Source organism: Oratosquilla oratoria, chromosome 44, assembly GCF_046742065.1.
Source record: "Oratosquilla oratoria isolate Oo_2021 chromosome 44, ASM4674206v1, whole genome shotgun sequence".
NCBI classification, from domain to species: Eukaryota; Metazoa; Arthropoda; class Malacostraca; order Stomatopoda; family Squillidae; genus Oratosquilla; species Oratosquilla oratoria.
In genome coordinates, this window is record NC_134820.1 from 9,863,913 (window position 1) to 9,879,325 (window position 15,413).

Sequence of the window (15,413 nt, forward strand, 5' to 3'; positions counted from 1 at the left end):
CAGGAGAGGACAGAAGACGGGTGAATGGAGAATGGTTGTATATGGATGTTGTGATCCATGAGGTGGAATGGGTGGGGGATGGGGAGTGAGGTAATATGTGTGAGAAAAATTTGACACAGCCCAAAGGGAATTCTCCCTGTCTTCTCCTTTTCTGCATGAGGGGACAGATTCAATGAAGCGGCCTTGCTGTGGATGTGCTGTGTCTTGAGCCACTGCTTCTAACCCAGGGTAGTGGACAAGATGCAGGGATGACCCGTCATCCAGGAGGTCCCAAGATAGGAAGGAGGGTGGAGGGGAGTGGAGTGTGATATGGTGGAGTGGGTGGGAGTGGCTTTTATCTTTGTATTTTGTCTAAAGATGTAATACATGAAAGATCGTACTTTCTACAGTTTAATCTTCTCCAGTGGTTCTTCTTGCATTTTGTTTCCCACAGTGAAATGGGGTTCCTGCATATATATATATATATATATATATATATATATATATATGCAAAGTAGACCACTTGGAAAAAGAAACTAACGAAGGAGAGTGCTTTCGTAATATACGAAAGTGCTCTGCTTTGTTAGTTTTTTTCCAAGTGGTCTACTTTGCATCTGTGAACACTCGTACCCGTGTTCTTATTAGCATATATATATATATATATATATATATATATATATATATATATATATATATATATATATATATATATATATATATATATATATATATATATATTATTTAAAAATTACCTAAGACAAATGAGAGAGATAGGATGTGCATGTTCTAAAGGGAGAGAGTGGGGGAATATCAGATTATTATCTGGTGGAAGGTAAATTGAGAGTTGAGAATAGGTGGAGAAAGAGGAAAAGGGCAGAAGGTAGGGAGGTACTTGGAGTGAACTGCTTAAATGAGAGAAAAAAAAAGGAGAATGAGTATAAGAAGCTGAAAGAGAAGTGGGAGGGAGTAAAGGATAGAGTAAAACTAGGAGTGGAGCAGGAATGGGGATGGTTCAAGGAGGGAGTCATAAGGTGTGCAAAGATGGTGTGTGGAACAAGGAGGGTGAGAGGAAATAGAAGGTAGGGTAGTGAGTGGTGGGATGAGGAAGCAAAGAAAGGTGTAGAAGAGAAAATCCAGGCATTCATAGATTGGTTACAAATTAGGACGAGGGAATCATATGAGAGGTACAAAGTAAAGAGGAGGGAAGTTAAGCATAAGATAAAGGAAGGAAAGAGAGCAGATGTGAAATAGGGTAAGAGTATGACAGAAAATTTTGAAAGTAATAAAAAGATGTTTTGGAAGGAAGTTAAAAGAGAAAGAGGAGGCGATCAAGTAGAGAAGAAAAGGTAAAAGGTGCAGATGGAGAGATGATAATGGAAGAGAAGGCAGTGAGAGGAAGGTGGGCAGAGTATTTTAGGGAGTTGCTTAATGTGAAGGAGGATAGGGAGGGAAAGGTAGTTGCAGTGGGAAATGCTAAGAAAATGAGAGTGATGAGTGAGGAAAATGGAGGAGAAATAGGGAAGGATGAAGTGAAAGCAGCTGTTAAGATGATGAGAGCAGGTAAGGCACCTAGGTTGGATGGATGCCATGCAGAATGTCTGAAGAAAGGAGGTACAGTGATGGTGGACTGGCTGGTGAGGTTATTTAACCTCTTCAGTACGGGCCAAAATCTCGCGGGCAGCATTAGCTGCCAGACGTACGATGTGTCGTAATAATACTCGCATCATAAAATATAGTCGCCACTTATATCGATCGTTCTCTCTTTCACCCGTGAATTTTGATAACCATAGAAAATGTGATGACAGTTTAGAGAGTATGTCATTACGCAGGGGCAACTACAATAAATATAATCAAGACGCCGATATGGCAGCCTCGCGTATCCACTTGCTCCTCATGCCGCCTACGTATGCGGCACCGTATGGAAGGGGTTAATGTTTGTTTAAGAGAGGGTAGAGTGCCGGAGGACTGGAGGAGTGCCTGTATAGTTCTGCTTTACAAGGGAAAGGGGGACAAGTGTGAGTGTAGTAGTTTCAGAGGGATCAGCTTGTTGAGTGTAGTTGGGAAGGCTTATGGGAGGGTCTTGATTGAGAAGATTAGGAGAGGAACAGAAGGAGTAATTGGTGAGGAACAGTGTGGATTTAGGACAGGTAGGGGTTGTGTAGATCAGATTTTTGTGGTAAGACAGATATGTGAGAAAGCTATAGGAATAGGTAAGGATGTTTTTTTGGCAGATATATGGGATAGGAGGAAAGCTGTTGAGAGCAGTCAAAAGTTTTTACGAGAGTAGTAGAGCTTGTGTTAGGATTAGAAATGGAGAGAGTGAATGGTTTGAGGTAAAGGTGGGACTTCGTCAGGGATGTGTTATGTCACCCTGGCTGTTCAAACTTTCCATGGATGGGGTTGTGCGAGAGGTGAATGCAAGGGTAGCGGGTCAGGGGAGGTGAGCCAGTTGTTGTTTGCTGACAACATTGCACTTGTAGCAGGATCAGAGGAGGGATTAAGGAAGTTAGTGAAGGTGTGTGAAAGAAGGAAGCTGAAGATAAATGTGGGTAAAAGTAAGGTGATGAGATGTACAAGGGGAGAGAGTGACAGCAGGCTGGAAGTGAGCATTAAGGGTGAAAGACTGGAGGAAGTGGATAGTTTTAGATACTTGGGTGCGAATGTAGCAGGAAAGGGAGGAGTGGAGGTAGAATGTAGATTGAGAGAAGCGAGTAAATGTCTTGGTGGATTAAAAAGTGTAATGAGAAATAGACATTTGGGATTGGATACCAAGAGGAGGTTATATGAATGAGTGATTGTGCCAGCAGCACTGTACGGGGCTGAAACATGGAACATGAGAGAGGAAGAGAGGAGTTTGAATGTGTTTGAGATGAAATGTCCGAGAAGTATGATGGGGATTACTAGGCTGGATAGAGTGAGAAATGAGGTGAGGAGGAGAGCAGGGGTGGAAAGGGAGCTGGGAGATAGGGATGATGAAAGAGTATTGGAATGGTTTGGACACATGGAAAGAATGAGTGAAGAAAGATTAGTAAAAGAAGTGTGGAAGGCAGAGGTGGAAGGAGTGAATATAAGGGGGCGTCCTAGGATGAGATGGATGGATAGGGTGAAAGGGGCTTTACAAAAGAGAGGAATGTCTGTGGAAGAAGAATAGGAGAGGACAGAAGATAGGGGTGAATGGAGAGGGGTTGTGTATAGATGATGCTGTGATGCATGAGGGGGAGTGGGTGGGGGATGGGGGGGTGATGTAGTATGTATGAGAAAAAAAATTGATGCAGCCCGAAGGGATTTCTCCCCATCTTCTCCTTTTCTGCATGGGGGGACGGAGAAAGGGGGTCGCTGAATTTATGAGACAGCCTTGCTGTGGATGTGCTGTGTCTTGCGCCACTGCTTCTGACCCAGGGCAGTGGACAGGATGCAGGTATGACCCGTTATCAAGGAGGTGCCAAGATGAGAGGGAGGGAGGAGGGTGGAGGGGAGTGGAATATATAGGAAATGGAATGGGTGGGAGTATTTTCTGTGCCTTTTTCTTTTTTGGCTACCCCCCATGCAAGGGGGAAAAAGCCTTTGGTATATGTATGTATGTACAATGTTGTATAAAGTTTATATATTTGTATCATTTGGTCTGCTTTTTATCATTCTATTATTTTCATTCTATTCTTTTTAAAGAAATATGGAAATAAAAGAGAAGATGGTGAAGAGGAGAGAAAATCGACGGACAAGAAGATAAAACTCGACAAGAAATTGGAAGTAGATGATAAGAAAATTCAAGAAGAAGAGCACAGCATGAATGAAGATGGGGAACAAGTAATTGAGAATAAAAGCAGAGAAATAGAAAGGATAAAACTTAATGATGAGGAAAGTGAAGAGGAAGAGGTGAATGGTATTCAGAAAGGGAATGAGAATGATAGAAAAGGTGATACAGAGAAGAAAGTTGAAAAGGAAAACAAGACAACTTTTAAAACTGCTGTCCCCTTGTTAAAAATGCCTGGACACACTGGATTCTTAACTTTTGCAACCCTACCACCTTCAATTTAATAATGGATATTTTTCTTACTAAAGATATTTTTATGCCTTTTGTATGGATATTTATCTGCATTTGTTTAAATTGAAATATAAATACATGATAGAATTATACTCTTTTATTCCCCTTGAGGTGGTTTAAGCAAATAAAATTAATTAAGAAACACTATCATAGAGAGGGTGGAAAGCAGAAGTGGACGGAGTGAGCTTGACAGGTGAACCAGAAATTAGGTGGGTAAATGAGATGAAGGGGACTTTGGGTGCATATGGTATGTTTTTAAAGCAAGGAAGAAAGAGTGCACAAGAGGAATGGAGATTGTGATTGCATGAAATGATAACATCTATTCTAAAGGAATGTTCTAAATGTTCTACTCATTTCCTTTGAAAATTATCTTGCATGGATGAGAAGGGTGTCATTATCATATGATGAAGCTTTGGATGTAAAACGGCTCTGGCTGTGGAAGTAATGTCCCTCACTGCATTGCTCTTGACCTGAGTAGTGTGACAGAGAACAAGCATGATCCTTTATGAGATACTAAGATGGGGAGAATGTTAAATGGGCTATGTAGTGTATGATATAGGTTTATTCTTTGACTCAGCCACCTTCCTTACAAGGGGGAGAAGGCCAGTAAATATATATGCGAGTGGTTTGAGGTAAAGGTAGGACTTTGCTAGAGATGTGTTATGTTGCTTTTGGCTGTTCAATTTATACATGGATGGGGTGGTGCGAGAGGTAAACACAAGGGTAATGGGCTGGGAATTGGAGATGGTTAAAAAAAATGGAAGATAAGCCATTTGTTTGCTGACGACACTGCTTGTAGCAGGATCAGAGGAGGGATTAAGAAAGTGACAGAGTTTGGGAAGGTGTGTGAAAAAAGGAAGTTGAAAATAAATGTGGATAAAAGTAAGATGTTAAGATGTACAAGGGGAGAGGATGGCAGCAAATTGGAAGTGAGTATTAAGGGAGAAGACTGGAGGAAGTGGATAGGTTTAAATACTTGTGTGAATATGGTGGGAAAGGGAGGAGTGGAGGGAAAAGTAGGATGCAGATTGAGAGAAGTAAGTAAATGCCATGGGGAATTAAAAAATGTAATGAGAAATAGATATTTAGGAATGGATGCTAAAAGGAGATTGCGTGGATTGATTGTGCTGATAGCACCGTATGGGGCAGAACTATGGAACATAAAAAAAGGAAGAATTTAAATGTCTTTTCCTCCATGAGGGGATGGAGAGGAAGGATCGCTGTTTAGATGAAACGGCCTTGCTGTGGATGTACTGCATCTTGCATTGCTTCTGACCCAGGGCAGTAGGTGAGATGCAGGGATGACCCATCATCCATGGGGAGCCAAGAAAAGAAGTTGTTGTTGTTGTTGTCGTTCCCTAGACTGTCTGTCCGAGCAGTCCCGTCTCCCCAAGGAATGCTACAGCCAAAACTGGGTTTTCCCACAAATCCTTTATAGAGTGTATGTTGTGTTGTTTGCGTGCATGATTGTGTATAATGCAGTCTTCCATTGTGTTGTATGGTATGGGGTGAAGTGTTACATCCTGGGCAGCTGTTCACAATGCGGTCATCCAGCCTCTTCTGGTAGCTTAGAAGTGCTGGGTGGTGGCCGCACTGCAGTCTGGCCAAGTGGACTCTGTTCTTTTGTGGGAGAGAGGATTCAGAAGGGTGGATATCAGGGGGTCTGGCATGCAGCAGTGTGTTGTCTTTCAGTGTGTTAATGGAGCGGTGAGTGATATGATTATGAATATGTTTCCGGAGGCTGGTATTTGGTGGTTGTGGAGGAAGAGAAGAGAGTATTTGTGCGTAATAAAGGTCTTTGGGTGTTGTTTTAATGTTTCTTGGTGTGTGTGGGTGTTCTGCTATGTAATGTAGCGGGTGTGATGTGCTTGTGGTGGCTGCGGCAAGTGTTTGTGTGCCTCTCATGTCGAGGTGGTCCTTGACTCTGAGGACTTTTGTTTCATGGTGTAAATGGTCTGTTGGTGTTGTATTTGTGCAGCCTGTAATTGTTTTTAGGGCTTTGTTTTGTATGATTTGAAGGGTGTTGTGGTGTGTCTCACTGAGATTAGGAGCCCATGCAGGACTCGTATAATTCAACACTGAGCATATGCATTGTTTGTATATTGTTATATTAGTTTCTTTGTTTTGTCCAAATGTCGTTCCAGTGATTGACTTAAGTGCATTAAGTCTAGGTGTGCATTTGTTTTTTATGTTTGTGATGTGTTGTTTGAAAGACATGGATGTATCGTATGTTACACCAAGAATTTTCGGTGTGTTTGTGTGTGGTATTAGAGTGTTGTTGATGTAAAGATGAGGTATGTATTTGTGTTCTATTGTCCAGTTGGTGAGAAGTGTTGCTGTAGATTTGGTTGGGGCTATTTTGAGTGTTTGTGATGAATCATGTGTTGAGTGTATCAAGGTATGGCTGGATTATTTCTGCAGCTTTGTCTGTGTTACAATGTGTGCATGTGATTGTTATGTCGTCTGTGTAGGAAGAGATTTGTATTTCTGAGGTGTCTGATGTGGGTAAGTCATGCATGTATAGATTAAATAGTGTGGGGGATAGAACTGAGTCCTGTGGTACTCCATTCTTAATGTTTCTGATGTGCGATGATTGGTCATTATATGACACATAAGCATTCCTACCTGCCAGATAATTGGCCAGCCATCTTTTGGTGTTATTGTGCATGTCTCTGTTATATATTTTATTTGTTAGGTTGTGGCGGGGGATAGCATCAAAAGCTTTACTAATGTCTAATGTTATGAGAAGTGTTCTGTGGTGGGGCCTATCTGAATTGATGCCATCTAAAATTCTTTGTGTGAGGTTTATCAGAAGAGTGTTTGTGGAGTGTAGTGGCCTAAAACCATGTTGTGAGTCAGCAAGGGGAATATGTGGTGTGACAAGTTTAAGTATTAGGCGTTCAATGACTTTAGAGGGGGTGCAGAGAAGTGTGATTGGGCGGTGCAATGTTGGGATTGTTGGGTCTTTGTTCGGTTTTGGAATGGTGATTATTTTACCATGCTTCCAGATGTCAGGTATAGTGTTGTGTGAATAGCTGTAGTTTGCAATGTTTGTGAGTGAGTATACCTTGTGGTCCAATGTGTTTTAGGTGGATGTTGCTTATGTTATCAGGGCCACAGGCAGATGAGTGCTTGAGATTATGTATTATGAGTTTTGTCTGTCTATGAAGGGTGTATAGTCTGAGTCTGTGGGGAAGTCTTTCTTACGTCGAATGGTGCGTCGGTCGTCAGGGTGAGAAGTGAGATGGCTTGTCTGTGCAAAATGACGTATGAGTGCGTTTGCTTGTTGTCTGTTTGAGGGTAGATTATCTGTTGTTGCGATTATTGCTGCGTGAGTGTGTAGTGTTACTGTTGGATAGTGTAATGCTGTTGAGTGTTTTGTGTAATTTGCTGGTGTTTGTTTTGTGATCAAGTGCATTGATAAAGTTTTGCCAATTTTGTGTTTTTGTTCGTGTATTTTATCAGCAATCACAGTGTTTAGTGTTTGTATTTGGTCTGCTATGTTTTGAGGGATAGGTGTGGGGGTATCGTGTTTAAGTGTGTCACGTTGTCTGATGAGGTCTTGGATTTCTGGTGTGAAGTTGGGGTTGTGTGATTTTCTGTTGCCTCTAGGGATGTATCTCTTGTCTGCGTTTTGTATGATTGTATTAAAAGTGTGCACAGCATTGTTTATGTTTGTGATTGGTGTACTGTTAAGTGTTTCAAAATGGTGTTCTGTCTCTTTAGTAAAAGCTTCCCAGTTAGCTCTCTTGTAATTGGTGTATGTGTGTCTGTGGCCAACTGGGGTGCATCTTGTTTTGGTGGTGATGATGATTGGAAGGTGGTCAGAACCAAGGGTTCCGACCACTCTCCATGATGTTGTTGGGGTTAGGCAGGGGGAGCAAAAGGTGATATCAGGAGAGGAGGGAGTGTAGAGGGCTTGGTGTGGGATATGTGTATGATTATGTGTGTTGTTCATGATAGTCAATGTGTCAAACTGAGTCTGTATATCAAGCCCTCTGTCTGTGTCAGGGTTGTTGACATACCAGGCAGACGACTTGGCGTTGAAGTCACCACCCATGATTAGGTTGGGGATTGAGGCTAGTTGGCTAAATTGAGGCCTGAAGGTGTTTGGAACTGTGGGGGATGATTGTGGGGGAATGTACATGTTAACTATTGTCAGTGTTGATTTGTTGCCTGTGCGGATTCGAATGGATTGGATTTCTGTAGTGTTATCTGTGGTAGGGAGGAGAATTTTGGTTGTGGCACTTGTGTTCACAAAACAGATGGAGTGATGGATCAGGGTGATGAGTCCACCGCCATTGCCGTCGGTCCGGTCTTGTCTGATGGTGGTGTAATTATGAAATGATGGTGTTTTGTGTGAGTGTCTTAGTTTTGTTTCTTGTATAATCGCAATGTGCATGTTGTGTTGTTTAAGAAAGTGTTCAAGTTCATGTTATTTCGTGTTAATACCGTCAATGTTGTGTTGTAATATGTTGATGTTGTGTGTTTTGTATGTTGCCGTTTGGGGTTGAGGTTGGGGTGATAATGGGGAAGGTATAGGATCTGGGTTAGAAGGGGGGGAAAGGAGAGATCGGGGACAAAGGAAGGGGAGTACTGATCGGGGGTAAGGGCAAAGGGAAATTGGGAGTGGGTAAGGGTGCTGGCTGTGGTTGGGGAGGTGGGAGTGGGGTTACTGGAGGGCAGGTAGAACATGTCCAAGTGTTTGTGTATTGGTTTGTGTCAGCAAGTGTTGTACAAGTGAGGTGGGCCCAGTTTTTGCACATATTGCACTGAACTGAGCACTTTGTCTGTCTGCTCGAAGTAATGGGTTTAGAGCATGTTGGGCATGTGTATTTTGTGGTGGGTCCAGGATTGCTCTCTACATCTCCGGCTAAAAGTAGAAGAAGAGGGGTGATCGCCGGAAAATCAACCCTCGGTGCAGAAAAAACGTAACATTGCATGTTGGGAAAAAGGATTGTGGTACTCCCCAAGGCAGGCGTAGCTCCTCTTGGGGATCGATGCCACCTGCGTAGAGCTGATGGCCAGGGGTGGTTGCTGCTGTTTGGCCCCCAACTCTTGGGGTTGGGGGGTGGTCCCACGACGTAGACGCTGCAGCTCCAGGACCTGAAAAGAAGTAGAGGAAGGTGGTGAATGGGAGTGGAGTATGTGGGGATGAAATGTGTGGGAGTGGATTTATGCCTTTGACTTTGGCTACCTCCCTTGTAAGGGGGAAAAAGCTATTTGTATGTGTATATATGTACAAGATGAAATGCCTGAGAAGCATGGTAGGGGTTACTAGGCTGGATACAGTGAGAAAAGAGGTGATGAGAATGGGGATGGGAAGGAAATTGGGAGATAGGATTGATGAAAGATTATTGGGATGGTTTGGACACATGGAAAGAATGAATGAAGATTAGTAAAACAGGTGTGGAAGGCAGAGGTAGAGAGAGTGAACATGAGGGGGTGACCAAGGATGAGATGGATGGATGGGGTAAAAGGGGCATTGGGAAAGAGGGGGATGTCTGTTAAGGAAAGAAGGGAGAAGACAGAAGATAGGGGTGAGTGGAGAATGGTTGTGTATGGATGATGCTGTGATGCATGGAAGAGTGGATGGGGATGGGGGGTGAGAGAGTATGTGTGAATGATATTTTGATACAGCCCGAAAGGATTTTTCCCCATCTCTTTCTGGGTGAGGGGACGGTGCAGTGGGGTTGCTGATTAAGTTAAGTGGCCTTTCTGTGGGTGTGCTGTCTTGCTGGGCAAGATGCAGGGATGACCCGTCATCCAGGAGAAGCCAAGAAAAGAGGGAGGGAGGGATGGTGAATGAGAGTGGAGTATGTGAGAATGAAATTGGTGGGAATGGATTTATGCCTTTGTAAGGGGAAAAAGCCATTGGTATATGTATGTATATATATGTACACACATTCATATGTACATTACCCGTAAATATAGCCATTGAGAACACAATGACCCAGTGGGTAAAGGAAGTAACTTGGGTAAGAGGAGATGACATTTCCACAAGTTTAGATCTACTAACCAAAAAGCCAGACATCATCAGCTCCTTGAACCTCCTTTGCTCCATAGATTTTTTTTTTTTTTTTGACCATGTAACAATTGAATTTCAGATGGAGGATGAGGAAATAGAGCCAAGGAATGATTGCACAGGCAAGGAATATTCAATTTTGGGAATGCAGTTTGTTTAGGATCTGGTTGTCCTTATTCATAAAGGGAGAGGGGACCAGCAGGACTGCAACAACTACCGCAGTATTGCACTGGTCACAGTGCCAGATAAGGTGCTTGTCCATCTCTTGCTGACATGGGTTCATTCACATCTAAATTTTCAGAGGCCTCAGGAATCTGGGTTCATGCCAGGCAGGTCAACACCTTACCTAGTTGTATTTTATGGTATGAGAGCTATGCTCGTAGTGACCCGCTTTTGTATTTCTCTGCATTCAATGTTCTTAAAATCTTGTATAGTTTTCGCACTCACTGTTTCCCCATTTAGTTTGTTCCAGACATCAATCACTCTGTGTGGGAAGCTATTCTTTTTCAAATCTCTTCTGTAACTGTCCTTCTTTAGCTTCTTGTGTCCTCTTGTTTCTCTTCTGTCCCATTTTAATAAGTCGTCTCTATCAAGAACTTCCATCCCTTTCATAATTCTGTAAATAGTCAGCAAATTGCCTCTTTCTCTTCTTTGTTCCAGTGTTGGTAGATGTAATTTATCCAATCTTTGTTCATATGTCAAATTTGAGAGTGTAGGTGCCATTTTTGTTGCTGCTCTTTAAATTCTTTCTAATTCCCTTTTTTTGTACTGGGTGCCCATAGCGTCGCAGCATACTCCAATTTAGGTCTTATGAGTGTAATTGATATTATCTTTATCATTTCTTCATCCATGTAGTCGAAGGCCACTTTCATTGATCTTAATAAGTTAAAAGTCTCTCCAACTAGTTTGCTGACATGTTTATCAGGTGTCAAGTCACTTGAGATAATTACTCCAGGGTCAATTTCTGAGTCAACTTTTTTGACTTCTTTGGTACCAATTTTATATTGACCCGATATTCTATTTTTGCTTTCTCCAAATTCCATTATACTGCATTTCTCAATGTTAAAGTTCACTTCACACTTCTGACTCCATTTCCATATTTTGTCTAGGTCTTCTTGTAACAATCTGCAGCCTTCTTCTGTGCTTACTCTCTTAAGTAGTTTGGCATTATCACCAAAGAAGTTCATGTAATATTTCACTCCTTCATCCATATCATTTATATATATGGCAAACATTAAAGGAGCCAATACAGAGCCCTGTGGGATGCCACTTATCATATCTTCCCAGTTCAAGTTCTTGTCTCTAAGTACCACTCTCATTTTTCTCCCACTCAAGAAATCTTTCATCCATTCCAATAACTTACCTTGTATTCCTCCTCCTATTTAAATTTTTCTTATTAACTTTTTATGTGGTACTTTGTCAAAAGCCTTCTGTAAGTCAAATCCCAGTGCTTTGTGTTCTTGTGGAATGCCAATGTGAGTTACAACAAGGGTTTCTTGCAGCTTATGTTGACCTCAAGAAGGCATTTGACATGGTGTATATATACATAAATATATATAGTGATACCCCCAGAATTCAAACGCCTCAAAATTTGAACAACTTGGAATTCAAATGAAAAAATAAACAAATATTGCCCCAAAATGCAAAAGATCTTTTGAAATTCTAATGAATTCTTGAATGGTCCAGACATTTCTTGCATGTATTCTTCTGTGTATTATTCCTCCATCCACACTCTCTGAGTGCTCTGTTTCATTCTTGAAGTGATATTAAAAGCATTTGTGATTTCTTGTGTTATTTTGAATTATTTTCTTGGAATTTCAACTATTTTGGAATTTGAACATTTTGGAATTTGAATGACCTTCTAGAACAAATTATATTTGAATTCCAAGGCACCACAGTATATATATGTGTTTGTGTGATACTCACCATTGTCTTGGATCATGTATTGGACTCATGATTGATGGCCTCCCAAATGAGAGCTCAGAGCTCATAAATGACCAATCTATGAGTAAAACTGTGACCTTAGTAACAGCTCGCAGCGCAGCAATACTGAAATTATTTCAGCCCTGGGCAGGAATCAAACTTGGATTGCTGGAGTAGTGGTTTTGAATGCTACCATTTGGCCAATGAGTCATACAGTATGTGTTTACTTAGTTTTATCTTCCAGGAAAGGGAGCTATGCTCATGTCCTGTCTCTGTATCTCGCAATATCTAAATTGTTTCTTAAATTCGTGTATGATATTTGCACACACTATCGTTTTGTCCAGTTTGTTCCATACATCCACCACTCTGTAGGGAAAGCTTTTCTTTTTCAGGTCTCTTCTATAACTGTCCTTTTTGAGTTTCTTTCCATGTCCTCTTGTATTTCTCGTATCCCATTTTAGTAAGTCTTCTCTATCAAGGACTACCATGCCTCTCATGATTCTATAGATGGTCAACAAGTCTCTTCTTTCCCTTCTTTGTTCTAGGGATTTCCAGGTTTTCCAGGTTTCTAGTTTTGACAATCTTTCTTCATATGGCAGTTCTGAAAGTGTGGGGGGCCATCTTTGTAGTTGCTCTTTGGATTCTTTCACTTTTCCTTATCTTTTTGGTACTTGGTGACTATAGTGTCACTGCATACTCCAATTTTGGTCCTATCACTGCTTTGATTTCATTCCTTGGTTGCCCTCCATACCAGAACACTACAGTGTCACTGCATATTCTAATTTTGACATTATCAGTGTGACTAGTATTTTCTTTACCATTTCTTCATCCAACTAAGTAAAATCCTCTTTTTTTTTATCTTAGTAAGTTATAGGTTTCGCTGACAATTTTGTTTATATGTCAGGGGACATATCTTTTGTGATGATAACTTCCAGGTCTTTTTCAGATCCTACATCAAACAACGAAGCAAGTAGGAATGGCTTTATTTATTTATTCATCTATTTATTTATTTATTTATTTATTCATTTATCTTATTTGGGAAGATAGATTCCCTCGGGCTGTTAAGTTGAGCCCATCTGAAGGGTGATTCAGTGTATGAGTGTGTGGGCTTGGTCATACACACTCATACACACACCGTATATTCATACATATGGAAGATATGTATGCACATCCTTTCTAACACTGACAGTGATTTAAATGCACAATATATCAATATATTATATGGAAACTCAAAGGGGAGCTGATACTCCACCAGCCAACGCAGTTCATATTGGGTTAAATTGCTGCAGAGTCGATGCACAGGACCGTTAGATGTTGTCGGGGGGCCCTCTTCTCAGAAAAACAGTTCCGGGGCAATGCAGAAGATAATGCTGTAGAGTAGCATCTGGGTGGCTGCAATGAAAACATCTTTCTTCTTGTGTCGGGTGGAGCTTGATCTGCCAAAAACAACGGTCCTCCACCCTCACCCTGAAGAGCAGAGTCTGTAACTTTCGAGGCATAGAGCGAGGAAGTACATGTGGTTCATAGTTGATGACCGTTTTGTACTACATCGCTCTGACACCTCTGCTTCCTGTCTGTGCTGGAGGAACCGTTGTACCTGGCTTAGAGCCCTGATGCGTAAGTGCAGCTGACTTCTGCTAAGAGGGACAACAACATCAACTTGAGATAACCAGGTGTCGTGGTAGATAAGGGTATCCACCCGTCCCAGAGCTATCGCAACGCTCTGACTCAGCTCAGTTATCCTGGGGCTCTTGGCAAGAAAGTCAACCTTTAGCCTTCTGATTCTTGACGTTAATGAAGGCAATGAAACAACCATCTAGAGGTTTATATTCTTACTCCAAGGTTTGCCCCCTAAGATAATCCTCGCTGCTACATTCTGGCGAGGCTCCAGTTCCTCGAGCGCAGCATTCTCATCCTCGCTGCTATATTCTGGCGAGGCTCCAGTTTCCCGAGCGCAGCATTCTCCACAGTTATGAGAGCTGGGGCAGCGTAGTCCACCATACTGCGGACCACTTGTATGTAAAACGTGCGAAGGACCTAGTGTGTGGCACTAAGTGCCTTCCCCGCCATTATTTTCATGACTGTGGTTCTAGCCTTCAGCCTCTCCATGAGATAGGATAGTTCCTTCTCAAAGGAGAGCCTTCCATCAATCCAGAACCCCAGGCACTAAAACTGGTGGATCCAGTCCAGCCCAAGGCCCTAGATGGTGAAGAGCTCCCCCGCACTCCAGAGTCCGAACGACATGGCTTTCGATTTGGTAGGGGAGATCTTTAACCCTAACCGGCAGTACTCGGTCGCCACAGTGTTTAAGCAGCGATAGGCCCTGCGGAAACACTGTCGCTTCCCAGTAATTATGAGAGCAAGGTCGTCTCCATATGAGACAATCTTGCACCCATTGGGGAGAGGTAGTTCCAGAATGTTGGAGATGAGCACATTGAACAGAGTGGGGCTAAGGACCCCTCCCTGTGGAGTACCATTCTCCAGCATTCTGGCCTTTGATATGTGACCCTGAAAGCGTACTTTCGCAGACCTGTGACTGAGATAGTCAGCAATTCAAGAAAGCAGCCCAAACGCCTTTTCCAAGTCCAAAAAAAGACCGTGATGGACGGAGTGCCACTGACAGCATTGAGGAGTGTTGCTAAACTGTTTGCTGTACCAGTGCCCCTGCAGTAAGCCTGAACATGCTTATGCATGGGACCCAGTTTTCATAGTAGCCTGTTCAGCACCATGCTCTTCGCTGTCTTCCCCATACAGCTTATCAGGTCGATGGGGGCGATAGGCACCGGGCTCTTTGGGCTTTGGAATCGGTGTTATGATTGCCGTCTTCCAGGCTGTTGGCAGAGTGCCAGTCCTCCAAGATGCGTTAATTACCCTGAGAAGAGCCTCATCACCGGCTGGACCAAGGTGGGGCAGCATGGAATAAGTGACAAGGTCCTCTTCAGGTGCCGTATCTGAACTGGTCCTATATATGGCCCGTAAGTCCGTGAGCGTAAAGTTAACGTCAGTTCCATCCGATTGACTCATCATGTCCTCGACTCCGAGGCGCCGCACTCCCTGTAGGTCCTGCAGTGTATCTTGAACATACTGCGGGAGAGTTACTACTGGAGCGATAGGCAAACTCTTGCACCAGTCGCTGTGCCTCGGTATCAGGTGCATGATGAGTGCGTCGCGGTTGAGTCCTGCTGGTAGCTTTACGGAGCTTGGACCACAGTTCTGCTAGGGAGGTGTGAGCATTAAAGCCCTCACACCATTCTAAGAACTTAGCCCGTCTGGCGTCTGCAGCCGCGGCATACGCGTCACGAACTGCAGCGCTCAAGTTGGCCAAATTTATCTGAGTTCGATGCCTTCGGAAAACACACCTGAGCATGTTGACCAGATAGTTGGGTTCCCTCACCTCAGGAGTATAAGACCAGCTGTTCTTATGCTCCCTAGTGAATTGAGCCT

General features: G+C 42.7%; 1 protein-coding gene across 6 annotated transcripts in view; it reads left to right on the forward strand.

The window, feature by feature from the left end:
* Trmt61 (tRNA methyltransferase 61) overlaps positions 1-4,103 on the forward strand; it is a 97,855-nt gene extending 93,752 nt beyond the window's left edge. For all 6 annotated transcript variants that reach the window (XM_076180242.1, XM_076180237.1, XM_076180241.1 and 3 more), the window contains one exon: positions 3,646-4,103. In XM_076180242.1, the coding sequence (XP_076036357.1) occupies positions 3,646-4,014 (369 nt within the window). In that variant the 3' untranslated portion in view covers positions 4,015-4,103. The remainder of the gene's footprint in view (positions 1-3,645) is intronic.
* The last annotated feature ends 11,310 nt before the right edge of the window (positions 4,104-15,413 follow it).